Source organism: Oncorhynchus tshawytscha, linkage group LG33 (genome assembly GCF_018296145.1).
Source record: "Oncorhynchus tshawytscha isolate Ot180627B linkage group LG33, Otsh_v2.0, whole genome shotgun sequence".
NCBI lineage: Eukaryota > Metazoa > Chordata > Actinopteri > Salmoniformes > Salmonidae > Oncorhynchus > Oncorhynchus tshawytscha.
This window is the reverse complement of record NC_056461.1, coordinates 21863454-21878268: the sequence shown is the minus strand read 5'-3', so window position 1 is coordinate 21878268 and position 14815 is coordinate 21863454. Positions and strand designations below refer to the sequence as shown.

General features: G+C 45.4%; 1 protein-coding gene across 2 annotated transcripts; it reads right to left on the bottom strand.

Annotated features, from left to right (window-relative positions):
- Nucleotides 1-3062: 3062 nt before the first annotated feature.
- Nucleotides 3063-14555, bottom strand: LOC112230984 (mitochondrial fission process protein 1-like). Of its 2 annotated transcripts, XM_024397445.2 has the most exons (5): nt 14338-14555; nt 12421-12548; nt 12095-12127; nt 11893-11987; nt 3063-4746 (listed from the first exon to the last, which is right to left on the bottom strand). In XM_024397445.2, exons 1-5 carry the CDS (start codon nt 14405-14407, stop codon nt 4698-4700), a joined length of 375 nt encoding a protein of 124 aa, XP_024253213.1. In that variant the 5' UTR covers nt 14408-14555; the 3' UTR covers nt 3063-4697. The 2 variants fall into 2 exon arrangements, with proteins under 2 accessions (XP_024253213.1, XP_024253214.1); XM_024397446.2 differs by lacking the exon at nt 12095-12127.
- Nucleotides 14556-14815: the final 260 nt, after the last annotated feature.

The following is a 14815-nucleotide window of genomic DNA, read 5'->3' as shown; positions in this document are numbered from 1 at the left end:
TTGTTTTAAACGAGCTGGTTAAAGAAAAAAATACCATGTTTTGTCAGTCTCTGCCACAGAAATGGTTAAGACGCTATGCTGTACTGCCAATGTGACAGTACTACTGCCTGTCTAGGTAGGGTCAGGTTGTGTGTAGGGATGGGGTGTTTGCATGGCTGGTGGCATGCCGAGGGGGGCTGAATTGTCCCAGTCCGGCCAACAGAACAGCATAGTCCCAGTTGCATGGGAAAGCATCATACACCAACAATCCAGCAGCCAGTTCTCATGTCTAGAGTAATTTCAACTTCCGCTAACCCATTTAGTGGACTAGATTCCCCTTAATTAGCATAATCAGAACTATGTTCTGACTGACAGGTTGGAGAGCAGTGCATGTACACAGTGTTAGTAAGGTTTTAATTCAGGGTTGAGCAGACCAGCCCTAGATCAAACACATGAGGCGCCCTTGACCAATATCAGGTGGCATTAGGAGGCCAAAGGAGACAGCTGAGGAATTGAATTAATCTCCCTGTATGTGATGGGCATTCATAGGGGCTGGGAAAAGGGGGACATTGTTCATCCGTCGCATCAATTGACTCTTTCCTCTGATTTGCGCCTGGGTAGTGATGGTCTCATTGATTCTAGCACACCACATGTTAATGTGACCCCTGGTGGTATGCAAGTGCATCCTTAAAGTTGTCCTGAAGCCACAGCAGAAAGAAACATTGATTGCAGTAGTTCCAGTTTCTGAAGGTGTAGCAAGCAGTCAGGAGCACCACAATGTGACCCCATGGCCATCACCAAAACAAGATCAATGAGTTTAGCCTACATGACACTACCAACCCTAACATGGGAGATGAACATAACGCATCCCAAAAGACCACCTTTGACCGCCTGGAATCTCCTAGGTCCAGATGAATTGTAGCATATAGAATTCCTAGTAGCAAGTGGTTCACTGACAAGTCAGTGAATTGCGAGGCCCTCTTGTGGACATTTCATGTAATCTATTTACACATCAGTATAGGACTTTACAGAGGCAGGAGTAAACATTTATGTTATCATTTATTGTCAAACCAATCAGAACAGAAAGCAAATTTGTTAACATTTTGTTAATAGGTCTCTGCTGGGCCAGTAGCCTATTCTACCACCCCTCCACACACAAATGTAGTAGCCCACAGACAAAGCTCCCATAGCAGTCAGCAACACTAGAGGGACCACCAGTAACAAGAGCCAGACTGGACACACCTTCAGTTGACCTGGAAAAGACAATATATTTCAACTTAGTCGATGACCTACTTGGACCTTACAAACAATGCTAAGCCATAATGTGGGCAGCGCAAAATATGGCTTGTAAACATAACGCAAGTCCAGGGATGGATGAGTGCTGTACTCATTACCCGAAAGAACAAATTGAAATACTGCTAGCTTTGATGAGCTGGCCTTTTCAGCCTCATGCTAGGTGAAAGTAGCCAATTGGATTACATGAAAATGCAACACCTAGCATTGGGGTAGCTGTTATGGAATCCAAGGGGTTGTTATAGGCTAACTTTAGCTAGCGCGAGGAAAAAAAAAGGCAGTTTAAACTAGTATTTCAATCTACAATGTGTCACGTTGGATTATAGAGTTATGTTCGAGACATATCCGGGGCCACACTGACCACATTATGATAGCCGAGCATTGACCCAGGGGTGTAGTCGTTAAGCCAAACAGTTGCAAAGAAGTATAATGGACAAGTTACGTCACTCCCTGTTCATTTAAGCAGCATTTCACAACAGAATGAATACACCAGAAATGTACTTCTGGTCCTCAGATCAAAACAATGTCTACACAAACTCACTAAAGAGGTGATTACTGAATGAGTGGGAGGACATCAGCTCACCTTGTTCCTCTACACCAGGAGTCTCATCCGAGTCATAGGTCTGCAGCTCATCCGAGTCATAGGGCTGCAGCTCATCCGAGTCATAGGGCTGCAGCTCATCCGAGTCATAGGGCTGCAGCTCATCCGAGTCATAGGGCTGCAGCTCATCCGAGTCATAGGGCTGCAGCTCATCCGAGTCATAGGGCTGCAGCTCATCCGAGTCATAGGGCTGCAGCTCATCCGAGTCATAAGTTTGTGGAATCTCCACAGAGATGGTCCACTGGTCTACACTGTACCTTAATTGTGGAACTCCTAGAGGTAGTGGAGGGAAGAACAGAGCTGAAACAGGTCAGAGGCACACCTAACTTCACTGCTTTTTGTAAAAAACAAACAAGAAAAACGTAATAAGTTTCCAGATTAGCAAAAGGAAAATGAATGCAAGCTTTCAAAATGGTAGAGCCAGACTTAAATAAACATTAAGCCAGTTATCAAATTGTTTGGCATACCTGTTTGGGCCACAGTTGTGGCCACAAGCATTAAAAACAGAGCACTGTTGATAAAGAACATCATTCTGACTATATTCCTGCACTCAGGCCACCTGGACTTTTTATGTGAGTAGCTAATGCAGTTAATTAAAACAAGTGCTGTCAGCTGTGGAACGCTTACTCAATCAGGACGAATTACTAACACTAGTTGAACTCATTGAGCTCTTTGATTTGATTGGTTTTGACAGTGGCACTCTAGGCATTTTATTGGTTAATCTATGTTGTGTTGCATTGTTGCAGTACAATCTGCAGGGAATGAAAGAGGTGACTGCACCACAGAGATAGAGAACTCTGTATCTTTGTATATGTTCCATTGAGGCTATCTCCATTTTGAAGTAGTACATTTTCTTCTTCAAGACTATCTGATCCCTCCTGATGAGCAGGTTGGACATGACTCCAACAGGGCCACCAAGTGGGATCATCCAATGAAATTGGAAGTCCCACCCAGTTGACTATATTAACATCAAGGAAGCCCTCAATGGCACACCCCTGCTAGCATGGCCTTTTGGCCACTACTCATTCTCCATTGACCGCACATATTTTTCTAAATCCACCCAAAGTCGTTTCAAGTGAATGCAGACATTTGTCCAACATGTTAGACCTTAGTGACTAACCTCAAACACTGAACAATATCTCTTGGCAAGAGTTATCAATCATAATTCCCCAGAGGAATGCTACTGTGACAGTTCTGTGCTACATGTTGCCAGTAAGTGTGTTGTCATAACACATCCATAGTTACTCTTTTTTTTCTGACACTGCAGCATAAAAGGAATGTTAAACTGTGATATGGATTTTTGAAAGTTAAATTACTCTCTGCAATAATGTTTTGGCTGTGTATGAAGGGTTGCCCATTCATTAAAACAAAGATTCTTATTCTCGCTTATAAACTGTTAAAATATGTAGAACATTGTTTGCACATACCAATGCTTGAGGAAAGAAATAAGGCAACATTATTGATTCATTCATTTATACAATATAGGATATGTTGTTTTTCTAGAGTATATTTAAAAACAGTTGCAAAATAGGGGAATAACTAGATAGTGGCACATTACAGTATATCTTTCAGTTTCAATGATAAAATGTGTTTGAACTTTTTTCATACTAAAGAAAATGTCAAATGTGTTCAGTAGCTGGTTTGAAAACATATTTGAATATTGAGGCTAAAACATTGGAAATAAAAACATTCCAGCATGAAAACAAATACGTTAAAAAAAGACATTGAAATACAGTATGACATTTGATTTTGTGACTATGTGGACAAACAAATGATCTGAAAGAGGAAACGTTCAAACTATCACAAAGCTGTCGACTTTTGGTGCCTTTGGCTTTTTCACATTCACTAAGAATTAAACAATATATAACAAATACAGAAATGGACTTATAACAACATTTAAATAACAATTATTGCTGAATGTTAGTTCTGGTGTATGAACAATTGGCAATATTTCCCAGTATGTCACATTCACTTACACATTCTAATCGCAATTCCCATTTTTGTGTAAAATGACTTGGTTTTGTTGCATAGTGCAGCACAGCAATGTATACTGATGGGTAGCCTTGGCAATAATGACATGTATTTTATGCATAATATTTTCATACGCTTTCTGCATAGGCCATGTTACACAATTATTACAATACTTTCTATACCTTAAAATGTCACCAAAGGAACTGAATCTTTAGTGCTTACAAAAACTTAACATATATTCCGTTCAACTCAGTGTTGAATGGCAAGGGGCAAAAAAGCTCTGAGGTTAATCTCAAGACTGAACATTGAAAAGTGCATCACACTATACTCTGTCAAGCTTTATTCAAAGTGACAGACAACTGTGCATTGTCATTCTTTCTGTAATAAACAAAAAAACTAATATAAATGTTTACTTGTAATGAAAATAGGTCCTCAATGCCAGGTATGATGACCCGAATGTTTCCTGAATATGGCTAACAGCAAGAGCTACCTGGATACACGCCAAGTGGAGGTCTGAACATGAACAGGTGGGCACTGCAGGCCAGTAGCAGCCTGGGGTATTCAACTCCAGTCCTGGAGGGCAACACTGTCTACTGGATCTCTATTCTCCCTGATACAATGTAATTAACGGGCCGAGGAGTCCTAAGTCCCCCTAACGTGGGAGTTGAAAATAAAAAGATGACAATAGGGTTGAAAGAGAGGGGCATAGACAACTGTGGACTCTGGAGGACTGGAGTTGAGTAACCCTGCTGTGTTGGCTTCACAGTGACGTTAGTAGAGTGATCAGCAGAGGCTTCAAGCTGGCTACAGCTGGCTACAGGATGGATGTGGTCCTTTTAGTCGTGCTTCTTTCCTATAGACTGACCGTACGCCGGCTGGAGTCCAATAGGAAGTCCACTCCCCTGTGGAGCATAGAGACAGATAAGGGCTTTAGGGTTTGAGTTTAGCAAGGATGGGACCTTACCTCAGACACTGTGAAGACCATTACAATTTACAAAGCCACTTGTGAACCCAGAGTTCCATATGTTGAAAGAATAAAGGGGGGAACATTTGTTAATAAAGTGTCCTGGCTCCCTACAGCCATTACCAAGTGCATATAGGCCGATAGATATAGTTTTAACTATGCACTCACTGTGAATGGCCGCACTAGGTGGGTGAATACACAACAAATTGGCCAGCGTTGATTTTTCAGTGTAACATTTCTAGTTTTGATTAAGGGGTTAAATTCACTCTATAAAAGTGAAAGTAACACCCAGTGGTGTAAAATAACCCCCAGTTTTGGTGTTAATAACCACAGTTATTGTTTTACACTTTGTAGTGTAAAACAGTCCCATCATTATCATATTTCCCAGCATGCTCTACTGCAGCTAGATTATTTTAGGATTGTTTTTAATATCTGGGATTTTGTAGGTACATTGATTGATTGGTCTAATAATGCACAAAGATAAATAGCATACATTTTTCTAACTAATCCAATCAGTTAGATATATTTATTGCACCCGTTACTGAAATGGTTGTTCCATTTTAAATGTTTTAGGTAGTCTTTTTTAAATCACGTTTCCTAACCCTGGCTGTCATTCTGAATGCAAGTGAATAAAAATTCCAACTGTTGGATATCCTAACTCTGGATGGACTCCAATAAGAATTACGCATCACTTTGCAAACCAGCATGATGTGGCCTGTAACCCAGGAATTTCCTAAAACTGCTAGGGTAAAATTAGGCCATTGAAGTAAGGCTTTATGATATACAGTTGAAATCAGAAGTTTACATACACTTAGGTTGGAGTCATTAAAACTCGTTTTTCAACCACTCCACAAATGTCTTGTTAACAAACTATAGTTTTGGCAAGTCGGTTAGGACATCTACTTTGTGCATGACACAAGTAAGTTTTCCAATAATTGTTTACAGACAGATTATTTCACTTATAATTCACTGTATCACAATTCCAGTGGGTCAGAAATGTATATACACTAAGTTGACTGTGCCTTTAAACAGCTTGGAAAATTCCAGAAAATGATGTCATGGCTTTAGAAGCTTCTGATAGGCTAATTGACATAATTTGAGTCAAATGGAGGTGTACCTGTGGATGTATTTCAAGACCTACCTTCAAACTCAGTGCCTCTGCTTGGCATCATGGGAAAATCAAAAAGAAATCAGCAAAGAACTAATAAAAAAAATTGTAGACCTCAACAAGTCTGGTTCATCCTTGAGGGCAATTTCCAAACTCCTGAAGGTACCACATTCATCTGTACAAACAATAGTACGCAAGTATAAATACCACGGGTGTCACGCCCTGGTCAAAGTATTTTGTGTTTATCTTTATGTATTTGGTCAGGCCAGGGTGTGGCATGGAGTTTTTGTAATTGTGGTGTGTTTGTCTTGGGGTTTTGGTGGTGGTATTGGGATTGTAGCTTAGTGGGTTATCTAGCAAAGTCTATGGCTGTCTGGAGTGGTTCTCAATCAGAGGCAGGTGCTTATCGTTGTCTCTGATTGGGAACCATATTTAGGCAGCCATATTCTTTGAGTTTGTCGTGGGTGATTGTCCTTAGTGTCCTATGTGTACTCTCGGTTAGTTTGCACTAGATAGGCTGTTTCGGTTTCGATTACGTTTATTGTTTTGCGTAGTGTTCGTGTTTCTTTGTTTGATTAAACATGAATCTCAATCGACACGCTGCAGTTTGGTCCGACTCTCCTTCATCACCACTAGAAAACCGTTACAGAATCACCCACCAACCAAGGACCAAGCGGCGTGGTAAACAGAGGCAGCAGCAACAGCAGCAGCAGGAGAAGCGACAGGTGCAGCAGGAGCAACAGCAGCAGCAGCAGCAGCAGCAGCAGCAAAGGCAGCAGCAGGAGCAAAGGCAGCAGCAGGAGAAGCAACAGAGGCAGCAGCAGCATTGGGGGAGGCTGCACTCTTTGGATAAATGGACTTGGGAGGAGATCCTTGACGGACAAGGACCCTGGGCAGAGCCATGGATGGAATTGGAGCTGTCAGCGAAGCAGAGTGCTGAGTCTGAGAGTGTGGAGGATGTATTGGACAGAGCAGAAAGAAAGCTGTGGGCTTGGCATAGCATGCACGGCATACCAGTGCCAGCACCACGCATCAGGCCTACAGTGCGTCCCACCTGTTCAGCGCTGCTGGAGCCTTTCTCCTCTACAGCGCTGCTGGAGTCTCCCGCCTGTTCAGCGCAGCCAGAGCCTTTCTCCTCTCCTGCGCGGCCGGAGTCTCCCGCCTGTTCAGCGCAGCCAGTCTACAAGGAGCTGCCAGTCTGTAAGGAGCTGCCAGTCTGCATGGAGCTGCCAGTCTGCACGGAGCTGCCAGTCTGCAAGGAGCTGCTAGTCTGCACGGAGCTGCCAGTCTGCACGGAGCTGCCAGTCTGCACGGAGCTGCCAGTCTGCACGGAGCTACCAGTCTGCAAGGAGCTGCCAGTCTGTAAGGAGCTGCCAGTCTGCACGGAGCCGCCAGAGCTGCCAGTCTGTAAGAAGCCGCCAGAGCTGTCAGCCTACATGGAGCAGCCAGAGCCGCCAGTCAGCGTGGAACAGCCAGAGCCGCCAGTCAGCATGGAGCAGCCAGAGCTGTCAGTCTACATGAAGCAGCCCGAGCTGCCAGTCTGCATGAAGCAGCCAGTCTACATGGAGCAGCCAGAGCTGTCAGTCTATATGAAGCAGCCCGAGCTGCCAGTCTGCATGAAGCAGCCAGTCTACATGGAGCAGCCAGAGCTGTCAGTCTGCATGAAGCAGCCAGAGCTGTCAGTCTGCATAGAGCAGCCAGTCTGCATGGAGCTGCCAGTCTGCATGGAGCTGTCAGTCTGTAAGGAGCTGCCAGTCTGCAAGGAGCAGCCAGTCAGCACGGAGCCGCCAGAGCTGTCAGTCTGTAAGAAGCCGCCAGAGCTGTCAGCCTATATGGAGCAGCTAGTGCCGCCAGTCTGCCCAGCGCCGCCAGTGCCCCCAGTCTGCCCAGCGCCGTCAGTCTGCCCAGCGCCGTCAGTCTGCCCAGCGCCGTCAGTCTGCCCAGCATCGCCAGTCTGCCCAGCACCGCCAGTCTGCCCAGCGTCGCCAGTCTGCCCAGCGCCGCCAGTCTGCCCAGCGTCGCCAGTCTGCCCAGCGTCGCCAGTCTGCCCAGCGTCGCCAGTCTGCCCAGCGTCGCCAGTCTGCCCAGCGCCGCCAGTCTGCCCAGCGCCGCCAGGCTGCCCAGCGCCGCCAGGCTGCCCAGCGCCGCCAGATCTGCCAGTCAGCCAGACTCTTCCAGATCTGCCAGTCAGCCAGACTCTTCCAGATCTGCCAGTCAGCCAGACTCTTCCAGATCTGCCAGTCAACCAGACTCTTCCAGATCTGCCAGTCAACCAGACTCTTCCAGATCTGCCAGTCAACCAGACGCTACCAGATCTGCCAGTCAACCAGACTCTTCCAGATCTGCCAGTCAGCCAGACTCTTCCAGATCTGCCAGTCAATCAGACGCTTCCAGATCCGCCAGTCAGCCGGGATCTGCCAGAACTGCCAGTCAACCAGGATCCGCCAGTCGACCAGGATCCGCCAGTCAGCCAGGATCCGCCAGAACTGCCAGTCGGCCAGGATCTGCCAGTCGGCCAGGATCTGCCAGTCGGCCAGGATCTGCCAGTCGGCCAGGATCCGCCAGTCTGCCAGGATCCGCCAGAACTGCCAGTCGGCCAGGATCTGCCAGTCGGCCAGGATCTGCCAGTCGGCCAGGATCTGCCAGTCTGCCAGGATCTGCCAGTCTGCCAGGATCAGTTAGATCCGCCATTCAGCCAGGATCCGCCAGTCTGCCAGGATCCGCCAGTCAGCCAGGATCCGCCAGTCAGCCAGGATCCACCAGTCAGCCAGGATCCGCCAGTCAGCCAGGATCCGCCAGAAGTGCCAGTCAGCCAGGATCTGCCGGAACCACCAGCCAGCCAGGATCTGGTAGATCCATCAACCTGCCTGAGCTTCCTCTCACTCCCGAGCTTCCTCTCACTCCCGAGCTTCCCCTCGGTCCCGAGCTTCCCCTCGGCCCCGAGCTTCCCCTCGGTCCCGAGCTTCCCCTCGGTCCCGAGCTACCTCAGTCCAGTGGGGCCCGTTGTTAGGTTTCCTAGGCCAAGGTTAGCGGCGAGGGTCGCCGCTCAAGGGACACTAAGGAGGTGGACTAAGACAATTATGGAGTGGGGTCCACGTCCAGCGCCAGAGCCGCCACCGCGGACAGATGCCCACCCAGACCCTCCCCTACAGGTTTAGGTTGTGCGTTCGGGAGTCCGCACCTTAGGGGGGGGGTTCTGTCACGCCCTGGTCAAAGTATTTTGTGTTTATCTTTATGTATTTGGTCAGGCCAGGGTGTGGCATGGAGTTTTTGTAATTGTGGTGTGTTTGTCTTGGGGTTTTGGTGGTGGTATTGGGATTGTAGCTTAGTGGGTTATCTAGCAAAGTCTATGGCTGTCTGGAGTGGTTCTCAATCAGAGACAGGTGCTTATCGTTGTCTCTGATTGGGAACCATATTTAGGCAGCCATATTCTTTGAGTTTGTCGTGGGTGATTGTCCTTAGTGTCCTATGTGTACTCTCGGTTAGTTTGCACTAGATAGGCTGTTTCGGTTTTGATTACGTTTATTGTTTTTTGTAGTGTTCGTGTTTGTTTGATTAAACATGAATCTCAATCGACACGCTGCAGTTTGGTCCGACTCTCCTTCATCACCACTAGAAAACCGTTACAACGGGACCACGCAGCCGTCATACCGCTCAGGAAGGAGATGCGTTCTGATCCTAGAGATAAACGTACTTCGGTGCGAAAAGTGCAAATAAATCCCAGAACAACAGCAAAGGACCTTGTGAAGATGCTGGAGGAAACAGGTACAAAAGTATCTATATCCACAGTAAAACAAGTCCTATATCGACATAACCTGAAAGGCCGCTCAGCAAGGAAGAAGCCACTGCTCCAAAACCACCATAAAAAAGCCAGACTACAGTTAGCAACTGCACATGAGGACAATGATTGTACTTTTTGGAGAAATGTGCTCTGGTCTGATGAAACAAAAATGGAACTGTTTGGCCATAATGACCATCGTTATGTTTGGAGGATAAAGGGGGAGGCTTGCAAGCCAAAGAACACCATCCCAACCAAGAAGCATGGGGGTGGCAGCATCATGTTGTGGGGGTGCTTTGCTGCAGGAGGGACTGGTGCACTTCACAAAATAGATGGAATCATGAGGGCGGAAAATTATGTGGATGTATTAAAGAAACATCTCATGACATCAGTTAAATCAATTAAATCTTGGTCGCAAATGGGTCTTCCAAATGGACAATGACCCCAAGAATACTTCCAAAGTTGTTGCAAAATGGCTTAAGGACAACAAAGTCAATGCATTGGATTGGCCATCACAAAGCCCTGACCTTGATCCAATAGAAAATTTGTGGGCAGAACTGAAAAAGCGTGTGCAAGAAAGGAGGCCTACAAACCTGACTCAGTTACACCAGCTCTGTCAGGAGGAATGGGCCAAAATTCACCCAACTTATTGTGGGAAGCTTGTGGAAGGCTACCCGAAACATTTGACTCAAGTTAAACAATTTAAAGGCAATGCTACCAAATACTAATTGAGTGTATGTAAACTTCTGACCCACAGGGAATGTGATGAAAGAAATCAAAGCTGAAATAACTAATTCTCTCTACTTTTATTCTGACATTTCACATTCTTAAAATAAAGTGGTGATCCTAACTGACCTAAGACAGGGAATTTTCAGGAATTGTGAAACTGAGTTTAAATGTATTTGGCTAAGGTGTATGTAAACTTCCGACTTCAACTGTGGGTAATGCAACATTTACTGTGTAGGCTGTATCTCAAAGCAATGCAAGATAAAACAGTGGAGCCAATACAGGGAGTTGGAATTTCTCTGCTTTTCAGCAGAGGCCTTTTGCTTTCAAAACAGTGTTTTCCCCACAATCGCATGTTGTCTGCTGTTCGTGACAGCAACTCCACAATCAGCTGTTTGAGAAAAGCTGTGGGCTGCCCAAATTGCAGGTTTCCCGACAGAACAAATTGCATTCAAGTGATAAAACAAAACAGCACTTTTTTTTTAGGAAGCCAATGACCTGTAATTTCTAAATAAATGTAATGCATACCAGAGGTGGGGAAGTCCATAGGGATGGCAGAAGCAGAGAGGGGGAATCCCTCCCACCCCCCTACAAACTGAACCCTGAATATACGTCTTCAATGAGACCTCATGGATTGAGATAAATAAGAATGGTGGCTACACATCTAACATTACATAAAGTAGGCTAGCAAGCCTTAAAAAATTATATGACAGAAGCAAAGGTGTGTGTGACTCCTAATATGACACTTAAATAGATGCATACATTTTTAAAAAATGTCATGTTGTTAACTAAGATAATGTGGGAATTGTTCATCTCAATGGGCTGGTGTGGTACACACACACACACACACACACACACACACACACACACACACACACAGACAGGCTTAGACATTTAACTGCAAACTAATACCTTGACAAACTTGGGCCATAAACATTGAATTGCAAACGTCCCTAAGTACACACTCTTCCCCCCTGTCACTCGCAGAGTTTCTCTTGCTCTACCTCCTTTCTTTCTCACACACGTCTATCATGCTCTCTCTCTCGAACATACAGAGTGTACAAAACATTAACAACACCTTCCTAATATTGAGTTGGTCATGGACTTTACAAGGTGTTGAAAGCGTTCCACAGAGATGCTGGCCCATGTTGTCGCCAATGCTTCCCACAGTTATGTGAAGTTGGCTAGATATCCTTTGCGTGGTGGACCATTCTTGATACACACGTGAAACTGTTGAGTGTGAAAAACACAGCAGCGTTGCAGTTCTTGACACAGACCGGTGCGCCTGGCACCTACTACCATACCCCGTTCAAAGGCACTTAAATATTTTTGTCTTACCCATTCACCCTCTGAATAGCAAACATACACAATCCATGTACATTTCACCTGGATTCTTTATGTTTTGTACACTCAGTGTATATCTGGCACACATGTACACACACACTTAACACCCCACCAACACACACACTGACCTGTCGATAGGGTGGATGATGAAGGGAATGGTGGAGAGGCCGATGGCCATGGCGGTCCACTTTGCGTACGGAGAGGGGCAGGTGCGTGGTTCTTCCTAGGAGGTAGAGAGAGGCAGCACACACAGGGTTGATGGTGAAGCATGGGAAAGCGACCGGAGCCAGGGCCTGCCATACAAAACGCGTCCACCACCGCTGCAGCTACCTTGGTTCTCTTCCCTGGGTTGTCACCATGCTCCTACAGAACAGGGATAGACAATTGCATAACCGAATGCATTCAACCAAAATGTGTATTCTGCATTTAATCCAACTCCTCGGAATCAGAGAGGTGCAGGGGGCTGCCTTAAATTGACATCAACGTTGGGGGTTAACTGCCTTGCTCAAGGGCAGAACGGCAGATTTTTCCACCTTGCCGGCTTGGGGATTTGAACCGGCAACCCTTCGGTTACTGGCCCAACGCTCTTAACTGCTAGTTTACCTGCCGCTCCAAGAGACCATAAAGCTTTGCTTTTACAAAAAATCCTTCCTTACCACAGCAGCCTTCTTCCCCTTGTCCAAAGCATCAGCGGAAACATACACGGTGGCAACCGCACGTGTGGCCCATACAGCGCTCACTGGCGCCAGGGCACGGAAGGCCTCCCCCACCTCATTGGCATAGCCTGTCAGCACAAGATTACATGCCAGGGTAAGATACGAGTGTAATAAGGCTTTAACTGCCTCACTGTTGTGAGAGGCCTCTACACAAATCATAGCCAACCCTCACCGGAGGAGAGTTGGGGAGGTAAAACATAATGTATTAGAATAATAATTGAAATTTCCCTCTTGGACCTCTGCCATATAAAGGGGGGTACATTAATATAGACTTTTGTTCAGTGTTCTGCTTATTAGCAGTAACCCGCCTGACACAACGCTTTCCCTAGAATGGGCGGTGACCTTTGGAGCAATATGCACCGTGTGCTCCAACAGGGTTGGAATGACTAATAATGCCCTTGGTCTGTCATTAGTACGCAGCTGTTGGCTGCTGCTGAACCTGTACTGCCACCCTGTGGGCAAACATTAGGCTAACGTTAGATCCGTAGGCCTTTTTTATTTAACCAGGTAAGCCAATTATGTACACATTTTTATTTACGATGATGGCAAGAGGCCTCATGTGAGGATGGGGCTGGAATTAAAAATAAATAAAATAGTAAGACAAAATGGACAACACAGACAGAAGACACATTTTGTACCATGTTGTGTTGCTGCCATGCTATGATGTTGTCTTAGGTCTCTCCTTATTTAATTAGGCAAGTCAGTTAAGAACAAATTCGTATTATTACAATGACGGCCTACCCCAGCACCGACTATATTTTTATTTTATTTGAGACTTTTGGTAGGCTGTCATTGTAAATAAGAATTTGACTTTAACAGACTTGCCTAGTTAAATCAAATAAAACACTAGCAACAGCACAACTGCATTATTGGTTAAGGGCTTGTAAGTAAGCACCTGCTGTTGTATTCGGCACAAAATACAATTGACATATACAATTTGATTTGAAATACAACAGCAAACCATGCAGAATGTCGTCCTCGCGAATGACGCAACGCCCCCCGTGAATATCTATGGCAAGACATCATTCACCTACGTTTCGTCAAAATCTTGCCAGTCAAACAGATCAAGAAATAAACATGTGCCCGTTATAGCGCCACCGTGTGGTTGATATGAAAGTTCTCGCATATGTTGAGTCTTGACAGTGTTTGCAACGTGTACCAAATTGAGTTACAATACGAATATCCTTGACTGATTTATATGCATTTATGTGGCAGACCACACAACTGTATTAGGTACTAGTCTGGAAAATATTGCACTGAGAGACATGTGGACTGCCAGATAACATATGAAAGTTCATACAAATCGGTAATTCGGTGCCAGAAGATCAGCAGTTTTAAGTGTTTTCCCCTCAAACGAAATTCAAAATGGCGGAAATCAATGCAAGTTTGCCGGGTCGCTATGCCAAGACGCACCCAAGTTTCGTCAAAATCTGACCAGTGCCGTCTTGAGATATCGCGCGTTACCAATTTACGAACAAGGACAGACCCCTCCCCGATTAAATGGTCGATAGCCACATGGTACATAAAGCGATGCAAACTACTGACGTCGTTGATTCTAGTAGTCACTCGATATGTCTCAACAACCTGTTCATTTGTGATATACCTGGAGTTACATTAAATGGGATAGGGGCAAACTTTTAAAAATAGCTAATTTTGAGCAAGAATCAGTCAAACATTAGTAAATTCTCTCTGGCTATCTACTCCCAATTTCGGAGCACTCTCGCCTGAGTGTGCAGGGAGCAGAATTGATGAATTTACGAACGCTCAGCCTGAACACCGACTGAATATGGCCGTTGTCAGTAAACATCGGCAAAAAAAAAACGTCATTAAATCGTTGCCAGCAGCACGGTCACCTACGTTCTGGATAACATGAAAAGAGCCGAAACAGCTCTGCTCGGACGACTAAAATGGACACAGATGTTCTCATTTGTGTCTGGAAGTAGCTAGCCAATTAGCGTGGTGCTTGATTCCTCCGCCTGAGCGTCCAGTGTGCGCTCTGAATTTACAAAAGGACAATCTGACAATGCTCCAGAATTTACGAACGCCAAGAGCGTACTCTGGCACTCCAGATTTAATTTAAGAACACACCCCTAGTCATCATGACACATTGTGTTCACAGCCTATATATGCTAGTGCTGTGATAAGGAAAATAAATAAAATGGTATCAATAGTGTTGTACTCTGGGCTCCAATTGCGACCTTCTTGGTCGTATATGCTCAAAAACACTTCGCTGTATACGACCTGGAATATTGATTTGATCAGTGTGCCTAGAAAAATATTTACCCACATAATACATTGAACGGCAACATATTTGTGGTGTTGGAAACAAGCAGTT

Coding starts and splice junctions, on each gene's coding strand:
- LOC112230984 (XM_024397445.2), bottom strand. CDS start 14,407: ATGAGAACATCTGTGTCCATTTTAGTCGTCCGAGCAGAGCTGTTTCGG. Junction 12,549..14,337: donor CTTTTCATGTTATCCAGAAC/GTAGGTGACCGT, acceptor TTGTGCTGACAG/GCTATGCCAATGAGGTGGGG. Junction 12,128..12,420: donor AGGGGAAGAAGGCTGCTGTG/GTAAGGAAGGAT, acceptor CCTGTTCTGTAG/GAGCATGGTGACAACCCAGG.